The 14,348-nt window shown below is 54.1% G+C and overlaps 1 protein-coding gene across 5 annotated transcripts; it reads left to right on the top strand.

Annotated features, from left to right (window-relative positions):
- The first annotated feature begins 12 nt into the window (after positions 1–12).
- Positions 13–11,395, top strand: Tp53 (tumor protein p53). Of its 5 annotated transcripts, none has more exons than XM_055594452.1 (12): positions 13–286; positions 4,855–4,975; positions 6,181–6,282; positions 6,536–6,557; positions 6,640–6,897; positions 7,630–7,813; positions 7,894–8,021; positions 8,424–8,533; positions 8,818–8,951; positions 9,038–9,111; positions 10,027–10,133; positions 10,635–11,395. In XM_055594452.1, the coding sequence occupies exons 2-12, from the start codon at positions 4,968–4,970 to the stop codon at positions 10,714–10,716; spliced, it is 1,209 nt and encodes a 402-aa protein (XP_055450427.1). In that variant the 5' UTR covers positions 13–286; positions 4,855–4,967; the 3' UTR covers positions 10,717–11,395. The 5 variants fall into 5 exon arrangements, with proteins under 5 accessions (XP_055450427.1, XP_055450425.1, XP_055450426.1 ...); XM_055594450.1 differs by having other exon boundaries at positions 4,807–4,975; XM_055594451.1 differs by having other exon boundaries at positions 4,754–4,975.
- Positions 11,396–14,348: the final 2,953 nt, after the last annotated feature.

Below are 14,348 nucleotides of genomic sequence, written 5' to 3'. Positions count from 1 at the left end.
CCTCGGCCTCGGGGCGCCGACCCCGAGGCGCCCCGCCTCCGCCTCCTGCCCTCAGCCCGCAGGACGCCTTGCCCTTACTTGCCATGGCGGCCGTCCAGCTTTGTGCCAGCAGTCTCGCGGGGCTTGCTGGGATTGGGACTTTCCCCTCCCATGTGCTCACACGGGCTGGAAGTTCCAGCGCTCGGCGTCCCCGCAGGTAGCTCCGCGGACCGGGGCGCCTGGCAGCTCGGCCCGCTTCCCCGCCAGGTGACACGCCGCCCCGAAGGCCCGGCGCTCGGCCCGCACGGTGAGGGGGCGGCGGGGGGCGGGGTGGGCAGGACCCACCGTGGGTGGGCGGCGGGGGCAGGGAGGGGGCACGGCCGGGCTCGCTCCCGGAAAGCACGCACAGGGTCGGGCGCCGGGCCCCCCGCCGGCCCGCCCGCCCCGGGTCAGGGGCGCCGATCCCGAGTGCAGCGGGGGATCGGGGCAGCGGGCGGCCGAGGCCCCGCGGCCTCCGGACCTTTGTCCCGAGCGGCTCTCTCCCCCGCCGGCCGCGCCTCCCGGCCCGCCGCTCTGTTATTGTCCGCCCAGGAGGCGCGGGGAAGCCGGGCGCCCACCGCCCTCCCCCCCGGACCGCTCGCATAGGCCGGCCGTCCCCGCCGGAAAGGCACTTAGGGTATCCGGTTTTGGGGTGAGCCGTCCCCCCCGAGGACGCGGTCCGCACGTCCCGAGAGCGGAAGGGGCGGGCCTTGGCCAGCGGCTGCCCAGGTCCTGTGTGCGGTGCCCCCGGGGGCCGGTTCCCGGCGCGGGGTGGCGGGGGCGCTGCCCGGGTGTGCCGCACCCCCAACGTCCTGCCTGTCTCCCTTCTTTCCTTCTTTCCTTCCTTTCGGTAAAAATAGCATTTTCAGCGGTGCGTGGTGGCTCACGCTTTTAATCCCAGCGCTCGGGGAGGCAGAGGCAGGTGGATCTCCGTGAGTCCGAGGCCAGCCTGGTCTACAAAGCGAGGCCAGGACAGCCAGGGCTACACAGAGAAACCTTGTCTCGAAAGACTAAATAAATAAAATAGTCTTTCCACACAGCGCTTGGAAAGGAGAATAAATTTCTTTTTGTCCCCCTGCAGGTTTAGTGGTTTTACTGTAGAGAATAAGCGAGCAATAGGGAGACAGGACCTTAAGGTATAAAACTCAGAGGAAGCCTAGGTAACTCAAGTTTATAGAGAAGTGTACTAGTGACTACATTTAAGTCTAAGCGTGAAGAGGACCCCAGCAGTGAAGGACAATCCCGTGGATTGCTATGCAGATAGGCGAACTGTTCTTGTAATCTCTTGTCTAGGTTTGGTGTCTAGAATGTGAAAAGAAAGGGGCGGGGCCCTGAGCCCCACCCCTACTTACAAATGCAGATATATGTAAATATTTGCTTTTTTTAATAAAGACAGCTTGGAGAACTATCGTTGTCTACCAAGCTCTTCAGCTCTTCTGGAAAATTTAGTGCAGTGGCTGTTGGGAGCTAGGATGGGTTTGCCAGTGTTTAAATCATCTGTAGCTAAGTTGTGACCTAATGAGGGAACACGAGATGAGGGAGACGTGGTGCCGCTAGTGCCAGGACTCCTCGTGGGTGCTAAGGCGAGAGGATTGCCATGAGTTGAAAACCAACTTGGGCTACATGACAAGACCTCGTCAAAGAACAAGGCACGGACATGCAGCTTGTGGCCGATGCTTACTCTGACAAGCGTGCCAGGACCACGAAAACCAAGGCTGAACCCAGCGCGGCAAAGGAGGTTGTCTTGGTGTCAAGCAGTGATCTGTGTTATTCACAGCAGGAAAGTCCCCGCATGGCTCAGCAGGTGGGAGGCAGTCGACTGTACGCTCCATCCTTTCCTCCATTCCTTTGCTCCTGCTCGTGGTTTGGGTCTTACTGAGTCTTGTTTGTTTGCTTGCTTGTTTTTGAGACAGAGTTTCTCTGTGTAGCCCTGGCTATCCTGGACCTCACTATGTAGACCAGGCTGGCCTGGAAGAGATCGACCTGCCTCTGCCTCCTGAGTGCTGGCATCAAAGGTGTGTGCCGCCACCGCCACCACCACCACCACCACCACCACCTGGTTTATTTTATTAGACTTGGAACAACCCTCACAGCAAACTGAGTGCCTAGATTCCAGCACTGCGGAGATTAACACAGTCACTGATGATTTTAAGACCAGCCTGGAATACATAGTGAGACTCTGAAAGGTGACAGGGCGAGGAATAGGCTCCAAAAGTTACATTTTCCAAGGTGAAGTCCTATCAGAAGAGACAGAAGTAATTTTGACCCCTTATTTGTTAAGTTGGTATGGTTTGGAGACCTAAATAAACCCTGGTGAGCTTTTAGGGAAAAGGCTAACCAGGAACACCTAACTTCACATTTTCTTTGGTTGGTTTGGTTTCTTGTCTCTGGCAGATAGAATGCACCAAGTGTCTCTGTCTTGGTGCAGGAGTGTGTTGGGAGACAAGCCCAAAATTTGCCAGACTATTTTAGTTACACACAATAAGCAATGTGTGGGCTCTTTCCCACCCCGCTCTTGCTTAATAAAGCTCAGACTCTCTCTGACCACCAGCCTTAGTCCCATGAACTCGCTTCCTGAGACCTGCCTAGGTCTTGTGATTTTTTTTTTTTTTCTTATGGTTGCTGTCTTTCACACATTTCATAGCTGTTTATAAAATAATAGTCCGAAGCCAGGCTCACACCTGTGGACAGAACACTCAGGAAGCTGCAACAGAATTGCCATAGAGCCTGGCTACAGAGTGAGTCTGTCTCCAAAGTAAAAGGTAATAAATAAAAAATCTGGCGCTGTGGCACACACCTGTGATCCCAGCACTCTGGGAGGCAGAGGAGTGAGTCCAGGACAGTTGGGGCTACACAGAGAAACGCTGTCTCAGAAATAAATAAAGAAAAAGTTTTTGGAAAATAAAATAATGGTCCACTTATATAGTGCGTGTGCGTGCGCTCGTGTGTTTGTGGTTGTGTAGCAGTGTATATGTAGAGGTCAGTTGACGACAAGATTTAGTTGGGAGGTAATCTTGGTACCAAGCGCCTTTTCCAGTCTCGGACCCATATGTTTTCTGATTTATAAACTATTTAGAGTTTTTCTGCTGATCTCTTTCTGAAGCGCTTGTGAAGACCGTTTTATCGTGTGCCCCCCTCTAGCGGGCTCTGTTCTAAGTTCTCCGACCCCACCCAGAATAACGCTGACGGTGTTTTTGTGCCCCGCCATCCCTGTCCAGTTCTAGGAAGTGTACCTAGACGTGGTTTTGTGTTAAATTATACCAGACCCTCCCTCGTTACGTTTTAGAACCAATGCCCTCAAGACCCACCTACCCCATCCTTCCCCCAGTGCTGTGAGTTGAACCCAGGGCCTGGGACATAGTAGGCAAGACCGCTGAGCTACACTGCCAGCCCAGAAGATATTTATAATAAACTCTGAAACACTGGGAGAAAATTTTGTTCCGAGTAGGATGTGGCTTCTGACTTCCCTGGTTCCCATCCTTGGGTGGCGGGCTGATGCAGCCTTGTCCCTTCTGTTTGGGGGCTGGAGGGTGGCCCTGGACAAGCCGTGACGCTGGGACTCCAGGTCTTCAGCTCCGTGCTCAGCATGGAGCACTTACAACAGAACCCTCTCCTCTGGAGGGGAAACACAAATAAAACAGTTCTTCACAGACGCTTCAGAAACATACTGGGTAACAAATACGATCTGCAGAAAAACTACATAGTTTATGTAAGTCAGAAGACATACTGGTCTGTGACCGGCAAGGGCGCCGGCCCCCACCTGCCTGCCTCGCCTCGCCTGTCCTGCCTCCTCAGCGGAGCAAATGAGATGAGCCCCCTGAAAAGGCAGGCCTGCTGGGCCTGGGCTAGCAGCCAGAGTTGTGCTCAAGCCTCTTCCGGGTTTATTGCCTTCCCACCTAGTGTTTTGTATTTTGTTAAACATCCCATCTCCCTGTGCATTTGACTTGATTTTAAATTAAACAAAAAACAAACAACAAAAAAAAACCCTTAATGTTACAGCCTCCTGATCTTGTGCTTGTGAGAAGTCCCTGCTCAAAAATGGTACATGTTGGCGACTGTTCATTTCAGGAAACACTGAAAGCGTAATTGCTACTAATGGCCTGAGTGACAGGCCAGAGAGACTGCCTGTGTGTGCCTGTCACACACACACTCGCGCGCGCGTGCACACACACACACACAGTTCCCCGACCAGGTGAACTTGCGGGAGTGGGGAAGCCGTTAGTACCACAGAAGCCCTGCCAGCTCATAGAGGCTGTTAAATAGCCTGTGGGTAGGAGGCAGTCATATTAACACATTAACATTGAGAGCTCCTCCACACGCCAGGCACCTGCCTCCGTTTACACGTGTGTGTTCAGGTGCTGTTGGAGGTGCTGAACCTAGGGCTTCACAGACTAGGTAAACACCACTGCTGAGCTCCACCCTCGGAAATGGTGACCCTCTCAGACAGGTGCATCTTACATGAGGGTAACAGTGAAGTGTCCAGCTCAGGACCTTTGCCCTCCGAACACCCACTCATGAATGTCTACAGTTTTAATTATTAATCTCAAGAAGCTTTGGGCCTCCCTTGGGCTTTTCCAACGCCAGCCACCTCAGGACGCAGACTAGAGGGGCTACAGTATAGACCTGCCTTAGCTGATTGCAAGAGACATGCAAAGAGCCCGCCACGCGCTGGATTGCCTGGGTGGCCATCATTAATAATGAGCTCGTTTGCCTTCCTTCTGTGTGCTCTTGGCAGGTGTCATGATGGAGGAAAGGATTTCTCAGGGTGTTTATTTATTACTTGTACAGCATCCTGCCTGCATGTGTACCAGCAGAGGGCACCAAATCTCTCTGTAGGTGCTTGTGAGCCACCAAGTGGTTGCTGGGAGTTGAACTCGGGACCTTTGGAAGAGCAGCTGGTCTCTCTAGTCAGAGTCTTAAGTAAATGAAGCGGTGTTTGACCCACATCAATGCAGAAGTGAGTATTCAGATTATAGTATGAGCAGAGTTGTCCTGGAATGTTTGTGTTTGCTGTTAGAAAGGAAACCTGTGATGTCCCAGGGCTAGCCAGAGGTAGTTATTCTGCCCCTGGATTCAATCCCCAGGACCCACATAGCAGAAGGGGACAAATCCTGCAAGTTGTCCTCTGACTCCACATTGGCTCTTTGCACCTATACACACTAAACAGGTAAATGTTTAAATAAGGAAGTAAGTTTTTTAAGGAAAGCCTAGTGGGGCCGTGTGAAAGCCAGTCCGGAGAAAGTGAGGTGATGGCTGTGTGGCTAATGATTAGCAAGTGAGTTAAAGGAAGTGTAGAGGAGTCACGGCCTGGCTTGCTGGCGCTCCCTGGCTGCGGCCGAGCACACCTGGAGACCTGTGGCATGCAGGATGACCTACCCCCTAGCCATGGGGAGAACAGAAACAGCAACCTTGCTCTTGTACAAGGAACTGTGCTGATTGTGCCAGAAGTGTTAGCTGGAGCCCACAGGGAGGGCTGGAGGCAAGTTGCTGGCCTGAGTTTGCAGGGGATCGGGGAGCTGGTCTAGAGGGAGACACTGATGGTTGCCATAAAGAGAGTTTGAAAACTGGAGCTGTGTGTGAAAGGAGTGCTCCTGGGGAGCCTGGCAGGTGTGCCTGGGGCGGAGGGCTGTGAGGGAGAGGTGGGGGGGTGCTTCTCTGCTTATCTTTTCCTCCCGAGATTAGAGACTGATAAGGAGGGCTGGAGCTCTGCCCTGGAAGAGGCGTCACCTCTGGTGGAGGATGGTCTGGTGCTCTGTGTATTCTGATGCAGATTACTGAGCGCCTCCGTCTGGTTGCAGCCCGCTGGGGCCATTATCATTTCTGTGGAGAATCTCCTGTCTCAGTGTTGTGTAGAGCCTCCGATTGGCTAACTTGGGCTGGACTTCCGATCCCAGGTGGGAGGGAAACAGACGGAAGGATCTATAGTGAAGGTTGCCTTCCTGAAGTTGCCTTGAGGACAGAGGTGGAGCAGGGGCGGCCAGGGCTACAAGGTGTCAGCTGACCAGGTACGGAGCTGGGAGGTAGTCCAAACCAGTGTGGACGGCTGCAACACTGGGACTTAGTGCTTTAAAGTTTACTAATAAATGTAATACTTGGGAGCTACGACAGCATTGGGGGAAAAAACAAGTTGTTCTACACAAGCCCTCACTTTTCTGCTCACAGCATCCTGGCTGGCTTTTTGGATACTGCCATGGAAGAGCCACAGTCGGATCTCAGCATTGAGCCCCCTCTGAGTCAGGAGACATTTTCAGACCTGTGGAAACTGTGAGTTTATGGGGCCCCTAAGGTGCCCCCCAATCCTGTTCCCTAGCAGAGGCCATGAGAAGCAGAAACAGTAGTGCCAGAACAGGGTTTGGTGTTGGGGGCCCGTAATCCCTGCATTTGGGAGGCCAGGGGATCAGAAGTTTGAGGTTACTCTTCACCACTTGGCAAGTTCAAAGCCAGCCCGGGATAAGCGGAAGGCTGTCTCCGTAAAAAAGGACATCAGTGCCGCTAACTGTCTGCTCTTGTTTTCCAGGCTTCCTCCAAAGAACCTTCTGGTAAGGGCAGCGGGGTGGGGAGGACTGAGGGTTCTGGAAACTGAGAACACAGCGCTGAGGCTCTTCTCTGGCCCACGTGCAGTCCACCTTGGAGCCTATGGAGGATCTGCTGCTGCCCCAGGATGTGGCGAGCTGGTTGGGAGATGCGGACGAGGCCCTCCCAGTGTGCGCAGCTCCGGCAGAGGGCCCTTCGCCTGAGGCCCCCGCACCAGCCGCCCCTGCACCACCCGCTTCCTGGCCCTTGTCATCCTTCGTCCCTTCCCATAAAACCTTCCAGGGCAACTATGGCTTCCGCCTGGGCTTCCTGCAATCCGGGACAGCCAAGTCTGTCACGTGCACGGTCAGTGGGCCTGAGGAGTGGACTTTCTGTGACCCTTCCATGCCTGTTGTTGTTGCTGTTTTGTTTTCTTTTTGTTTTTTTCCTGTCTAGATTTTGGGGTTCTTCTCTAGCCTCTGGTCTTTGACTTGCGTTTGTTTCGTTCCCCCCTGAACCTTTCTTTGCCTTTTATCCTTCCTTTCCTGCGCTCTGCCTCTCTCCAGGGGACATGGAACTCTCTTTCCTCACATTCCTTTCTTGGCTTTTGAAAATAATCTTGTGAAGCCAGGCACATTGGCATCTGCTGCAGCCCCAGCTGCTTGGGATGTTGAGGAAGAGCAGCTTTTGGACAGCCCGGACAGCCTAGCAAGGCCCCTTCCCACCAAAGACAAGAACAGCCAGTGGGGTGGTGCCCTCCTGGCCAGCGGAGGGAGGGGGAGGCTGGAGCAGCCTAAGTTCAAGACCGTCCTTGATAAAGAAGAGAAGCCGGTGTGGTGGCCAGAACTAGGCAGAGCTCTATGAGTTCAAGGCCAGCCTGGTCTACAGAGTGAGCTCCAGGATAGCTGGGGCTACACAGAGAAAGCCTGTCTCAGAAAACAACAAAAAGGAGCAAAAGGCGCAGAGAAGCCTGCAGCGTAGACCCCAAGCCTGTCATTTCGGGCTGCCTTCCACCTCCACGCCTGCCATCCAGGCCCCCCTTGACCTTGTCCATTTTTGGCCTTCCCCTGATCCTCAATCCTTTCTGCTGTCTTCCAGTACTCCCCTTCCCTCAATAAGCTGTTCTGCCAGCTGGCGAAGACATGCCCCGTGCAGCTGTGGGTCAGCTCCGCCCCGCCCCCTGGCACCCGCGTCCGCGCCATGGCCATCTACAAGAACTCACAGCACATGACAGAGGTGGTGCGACGCTGCCCACACCATGAGCGCTGCTCGGAAAACGAAGGTGAGCGCCGTGTCGGTCTGTGAGGGGAGGCCTGGCTGCCCTGGGTGCTGGGCCTGTGGCTTACTCTCGACTCCTCTCAGCGTCCGATCCGCGTGGAAGGGCCCCTCCCCAGCATCTGATCCGCGTGGAAGGGAACCTGCATGCCGAGTACGTGGACGACAGGCAGACCTTCCGCCACAGCGTGCTGGTGCCCTATGAGTCGCCCGAGGTCTGTGCTTCCTTCCGTCGTCATGGTTTGCTTTAAGGACAGGGTTTGGTTTGCTCCAGCCCGGGCTGATTTTTAAACTTGCAGCAATCCTCCTGCCTCAGCCTCCTGAGTAACCTGCCGAGCCCGGCCTGGAAGAAGCAGGGCTGGAAGGGGTTGCCCCCCAGAGGGGCGGTGGAGACGCCGAGTCCTGTCCCCGCGCACACGCAAAGCGCGTTGTGCCCCGTGTCCAGTGCACTGGCTTCTTGGCCAGCAGCCCACAACTCCAGGAGTGTGCACAACGGGTGAACGTCCCCGCCCTCCGGCTAACACCCGAGCTTTTTAGAAGCTGCGGAACTTCCTGGTTGCCACAGTCCCTGGGGCGAGGTTGGGAGTGGCTTCTCCGCATCCTGTCTCCGCCCGCAGGTCGGCGCTGACTGCACCACCATCCACTACAACTACATGTGTAATAGCTCCTGCATGGGCGGCATGAACCGCCGGCCCATCCTCACCATCATCACGCTGGAAGACCCCAGGTAGGAGCGCAGGCGAGCCCTACCCCCGCCGCGAGCCCGCCCGCGCCCCCCGCCTCCCCCTCTTAGCTCCTCCCCTAGCTGCCTGGATGGAGCCGCCGCCTCCGCTGCGCTCTCAAGCTCTTTCTATGGCCTCTCAGGGTCCCTGCAGCTGGAGCTTTGGCTCCAGATAGGACGAGGGCAGTTGGGGGCGGGAGGGGCCCGCTTTGCAGAACAGTCAGCGCAGGTTCCTCCTTTCTTACTGTCTTACACGGGGCATGTTCCTTCCCTCACCTTCTCCCGGGCAGTGGCAACCTGCTGGGCCGGAACAGCTTTGAGGTCCGCGTTTGCGCGTGTCCTGGGAGAGACCGCCGCACAGAGGAAGAGAATTTACGCAAAAAACAACGTTGCCCAGAGCTGCCGCAAGGGAGTGCTAAGCGAGGTTAGCGGGCAGGACATGGAGGGTGGCAGAGGCTGCTCAGCGTCACCCCCCAGTCATCCTCTCACCTCTGCCCTCCTCCTCCGCAGCCCTGCCCACCAACACCAGCTCCTCTCCCCAGTCAAAGAGGAAACCAGCTGACGGAGAGTATTTCACCCTCAAGGTACCGAGGGTGGGAGAGTCCCACATCAAGGCTGTGTCCGTTACTGCCTCTGCTGCCTCCTACGTGTAAAAAGCCGGTGTTACTGCCAGGTTCAAGTTCTAAGTCTAGTGCCCAAAATGCTATTTCTTTTTTCCGCTGCCCCGTCTCTAGGTGTGACATCAGCTTAAAGGCACATGCCCAGGGGCAGTGGGGATACCGGGACAATGGCTGTTGGTTATGCCTGACTGAGTACACTAACTTGTCCTCCACTTAGGATGGGAGGGCGTCCTAGGAAAATCATCATTGGTTGAAAATACCGTGGCAAGCCTTTAATCCTAGCACTCGGGAGGCAGAGGCAGGTGGATCTAGCCTGGTCTACAGAGCAAGTTCCAGAACAGCCAAGACTAAAAAAAAAAATACTTGTGTCAGGGAAAAAAAATACCATATATCTAAAATGCATTAGAGCCAGGCATGATTGACACATACCTGTAATCTCAGAACTGGGGAAGCTTGCAAGAAAAAAAGCTTGGGTTTAAGGACATAGCTCAGTTTCAGAAGATTTGCCTGGCATGCACCAGGTTGTGGATTCCGTCCCTGGTGGCACACATGGTACATTTAATCCACCTAACCGACTGGACTCCACAGCTCAGCAACACGGCGCATTTCCCAGATTGAATTTCCCCTGGTGGTCACGCTGCCGGGAGCTGTGCTGTTCTGCCAGCAGCACCCACAGACCATCCTAGGCTGACAAGACCCACATTGACGCAGGCGTGATGCCTATTAACCCTCACACCACCATAGATTCCCCCAAAGAACTGTGAGTCAAGCCACCTTAAGTTGGGGACCAAACTTTCAGAAAGACCAAAGTAGTTGAAGGCCTAAAAGTGGCTCAGTGACTTTGCCCAATACTTGTGTCCCCTTTCACCCTTACTGCAGATCCGTGGGCGGAAACGCTTCGAGGTCTTCCGGGAGCTGAATGAAGCCTTGGAACTGAAGGATGCCCAGGCTGCAGGGGAGTCGGGAGATGGCAGGGCGCAAGCCAGGTGAGTGGCTGGGCAGCTCCCTGCTGGGGCTCCACCCCTTTCCTCCAACTCTGACTTTGTGGTAAAAGACAAGAACTAAACCGCATCTGCCTAATGAGTGAGGAGGCTGCTGAATGCTAAAGGCCCTGTGTGGCCTCCTTACGGTCCTTTCAAGCTCTGAAGTGGGATGAGGGTTAAGGTGCTCCTGTAGTCTGAGCAGAGGCAGGAGGGTTATTGGAAGTTTGAATCCCTCATAAACTACGTAAAACAGGTTCTAGGCCGGCTAGGGCTACATGGCAAGACCCTGTCTCGTGGTGGCGGTGTTGATGTTGGAGGAGGAGGAGGAAGGGGGATGACTGGTTCTTAGAAGTACTCCAATAATCCTGTGAATATGCCTATCCATGGTAGAGACTGTCCTAAATTCTTTTTTTTTTTCAGGCCTCTTATCCTAAAGCTTGCTGAGGAGAAAAGCCCAAATTGCTAGTTCTACCACATCACCCGCCCCCTTCTGTCTTCCTACAGCTGTCTGAAGACCAAGAAGGACAAGTCTAACTCCCCTCGGAAGAACCCGATGATCAAGAGAGAGGAGGCTGACTCAGACTGACCCCTCTACTTCCTGACCCCCCTCTGCCTCCCTCCCCACACCGCCTTCCCTGCCATTTTATGACTTGGGTGCTTGGACCCCCCGCTTGGGTTGATCTGGGGAGGGTGGTGGGAACACCTAGCTTTTAAGACTGTGGCTTTGAGGAGAGGCTTGAAGAGTGGAAGATTCTCGTAGGTGGGGATGGAGTTTACAATTGGCCATACGCAGTGGTGACCGAGTTTACTTTCTCCCGACTTGCACAGGCACAGCTGCGAAGTGCACACCTGCCTTCCTATTTCTCAGGGCTTGTGAGAGAGGAGGAGCGAATGTGTGTCCCTTCCACTGCCTTTTACTACCCTGTAGCTAGGGCTCAGCCCCTCCGGGAGTGCTGGTTCACGGCCCCGGTTGGGGAATGGTCAGTAGTTGCCAGGTCTCTGCTGGGCCAGCGAAATCCTATCCAGCTGCTTGCTGGCACCTAAGATGAAATCTCACCCCATCCCACACCCTGTAAGATGCTATCTTCGGCTCTCATAGGGTCCATATCCTCCGAGACCCATTTTCTTTCCACCCTGGGCTCAGGGTCAGTTTCTTCCAACTCTGCAAAGCCTGTCCACATTTTATCCATTCCCTACCCTTCCCTTTTTATACCCCTTTTTATATACCAATTTCTTATTTTACAATAAAATTTTGTTATCACTTGTGTGTTTTTTGAGGAGTCGCTATCAGCATAGGCTGCCTGGGTCCCAGGTGCAGGATGAGTTTGGGGGTCATGAGTTTGCAGGGATGAGCCCGGGCAGCGTCGGAGTCAGGGGTGTCCTGCTGCAGTTCCAGGAGAGGAACAAAGCTGCGCACTGGGGCCGTCTGTGGGCTGCATGACAACGAGGGAGCAGGGTGACTCCATTCATAACTTGGGAACCAACTGTCCGTCCTCCAGGGCTGGCACACAGTCCTCACCCACCCCTAGCGTTGGGCTGCTGTCCTCCCCGTAGCCTCTCACCAAGGATTACGGGATTTAAACGTCTGATTTAGCAAGCCTGAGCCTCTGGAGTGACCATCTGCTCCACAAGAAAGGATCAGGGTGCCTGGGTTCCGCAGGGCAGGGGTGGCCTCCCCGGATGCAGAGATCAGCGTAGGTCTGCCAGCCAGGGTCCCAGGAAACCGGGGGCAGTTAAGGTGAGCGGTGGGCCCTTCCCAGCATCCCCTTATCCTGGGCCTCCTGCCAGGCAATTCAATGAATTGAAGCTTTGCACTTTGCCAGGAAATCCTTTGAAAGGGCTTCTTGGGGTAGGAGGAGAGTCAGAGGTGGGGAGCCCAACACCCTCTTACCCTGTCCCTCAGTGCTGCTGGCTCCCAGGGAGGGGGGCTAGGCCAGGCTCTCCCCATAGCCTGCTGTTGGCAGCGCCAGTGCCAACGGAGAGCAGTGAGCACGTGGCTTGGCCTTGTCTCTTGGTGATGGAGAGACGGTACTGAGATCCAGAGGGACTTTGGGGCCACTGTCCTCTGCCTGTCCACCAGCCTTAAAGTGCCAGGAGGAGCCCTTTGCCTTACCCAAGGGTCCACTACAACTTGGAAGGGACCAGCTCCCTCTCCTCAAGACCACCTTTTTTTTTTTTACTTATTTGAGGATACCAAATGTTCTCACAGCAAACCAGGGTCCACCTCTTTCACTTTTAATTTTGTATGAATGTGTGATGCCAATCAAACCCAAAACTAGTCACACCCTTCATGTAGCCAGGGGCCCCAATGGCCAGGCAAGCTGGAATTCCTGACTCGTCTCTCTTCCTCCTGCACACAGGACACCGACAAGAACTTGCCTCCCACCACCCTTTCCCCTCTTGTTGTTCCACAGCTTTACTGAGCTATAACTAAACCCAAAGAAATGTGATCAAGGGCCCCTTATCTCAAAGAGAAGAGTGGGGGTAATACGATTGCCAAATGAGGAGCTCTCTCTACAGTTGGCGCTGTGGGGGAGGACACAGCTAGGACTCCTTGCAGAGCTCTCTGACAGGAAGGCTGCAGCACTACCATTCTGCTCAGCCATCACTCCTTCTCAGAGAGTATCTTGCTACCTGAGTAGCCCAGGCTAGCCTCAAACTGGCCTCCTCTTTACCTGGCTTTCCAAGTGCAGGGATTAGAGCTGGGCCAGACCAGTAGCCAACACTCCCTTCCTTCCATGTTGCCCTGCCCTTGGTCCTTCATTCTGTTCTGCTACCGTGTGTCTTCAGAAAGCAGCTCCATTTGGCACATCTAATCCCTTCTCTGAGAGCCGGTATCAATGCACAGAATAACGAAGCGTGGGGTTTGCTGGCAGCTCCTCTGTGTACCCGCACAGGAATGAGTCACTAACCTGCCCAGGTCACACCCAGGCCCCCTTCCACACAGCGCTTGACATCCACAGGGCCTGTGGCAGGTCTGACCTCTGCTCAGGGGTAAACATCGTAGGCCTTATTCCACTGAGGTCTAAAATCAGATTTCCCAATCTCCCTGCAACTCTACCCTACTCTACATTTTAGGTCAATATAGTCTTTCTTTTTTGTTGGACGCATGGTGAGGTGCTGGCCGTGGGGCCTAGGCATGCTGAGCACACATCGTGCCATGAGTTTAAAAGCCCCAACCCCATAGCTGGGGTCCCCGTAATCCCAGCACTCAGGAGGAGGCAGTCAGTGGATCTCTATGAGTTCAAGGCCAGCCTGGTGGACAAAGCAGGTCCAGCACAGCCAAGACTACACAGGGAAACCCTGTCCAGAAAAACAAACAAATAAAAAACAAAACAAAACAAAAAGAAGCATATTAGATCTCTGAATTTGAGGCCAGCCTGGGCTACAGCACAAGTTCCAGGACATACACAGAGAAATCCTGTCTCAAACAAACAAACAAACAAACAAACAAACAAAAAAGCACAGGGTCAGGAGGCTGGGGCAGGCAGATCTCTGTGAGCTCTGGGCCAGCCTGGTTTGCATAGTGAATCCCAGATATTCAGGAAAATACATAGCCCTAAGTGCTTTCGTGGTTTGAGAGAGAAAATAAAGGGGGCTAACGGCCAGAGGGCACACTGCTCTTCCTGAGCACTGCAGCTCCGTGCCCAGCACCCAGGTCAGGTGGCTCACCAATATATATCTCCAGGGCATTCAACCTCTTCCCTCCTCCAGAGGTACCTGCACACATACGGTACACATACACACACTCAGACACACAGATAAGACAAACAACTACATCTTCAAGAAGAAAAGAAAGGAGCCCAGTGCTCATCCTAAAATAAAAACTATAAATTACTGACATTTGATTCAAAGAGTAAATCCAAGTCAGGAACTTTAAAACGTGTACATACAGCGAGAAGCTGGGTGTGCAGCTCAGCAGGGACTCAGCATGTGCAAACTCTGGGCCCATGCCCAGCACTCACCAACAAAGAAGGAAGGAAAGAGGAGAGGACAGGAGGAAAAGGGGAACGGAAGGAGAGGGAAAGGGAAAGAGAAAAAAAAAAAGGGAAGGAGGAAGTGATACACAGCGGCAAGCCTTCCACCTCCCCACACCAAGGCAGGGCCATCCATGAGCTCAGAAACCGGGAGTCAGGTTAGGCAAGAGAGGAAGGAAGGAAGAGGAGGAGGAGAAGGAAGGAAGGAAGGAAGGAAGGAAGGAAGGAAGGAAGGAAGGAA

This window comes from Psammomys obesus, unplaced genomic scaffold (genome assembly GCF_907164565.1).
Source record: "Psammomys obesus unplaced genomic scaffold, mPsaObe1.curated_primary_1811, whole genome shotgun sequence".
NCBI classification, from domain to species: domain Eukaryota; kingdom Metazoa; phylum Chordata; class Mammalia; order Rodentia; family Muridae; genus Psammomys; species Psammomys obesus.
Note: the sequence above shows the minus strand (reverse complement) of the source record. Positions and strands in the feature narration are given on the sequence as shown.

Excerpts from the sequence above, each read along its gene's own strand:
- Tp53 (XM_055594452.1), top strand. Across the intron at positions 8,534-8,817 it reads ATCACGCTGGAAGACCCCAG|TGGCAACCTGCTGGGCCGGA; the intron begins GTAGGAGCGCAG and ends TCTCCCGGGCAG. Across the intron at positions 10,134-10,634 it reads GATGGCAGGGCGCAAGCCAG|CTGTCTGAAGACCAAGAAGG; the intron begins GTGAGTGGCTGG and ends GTCTTCCTACAG.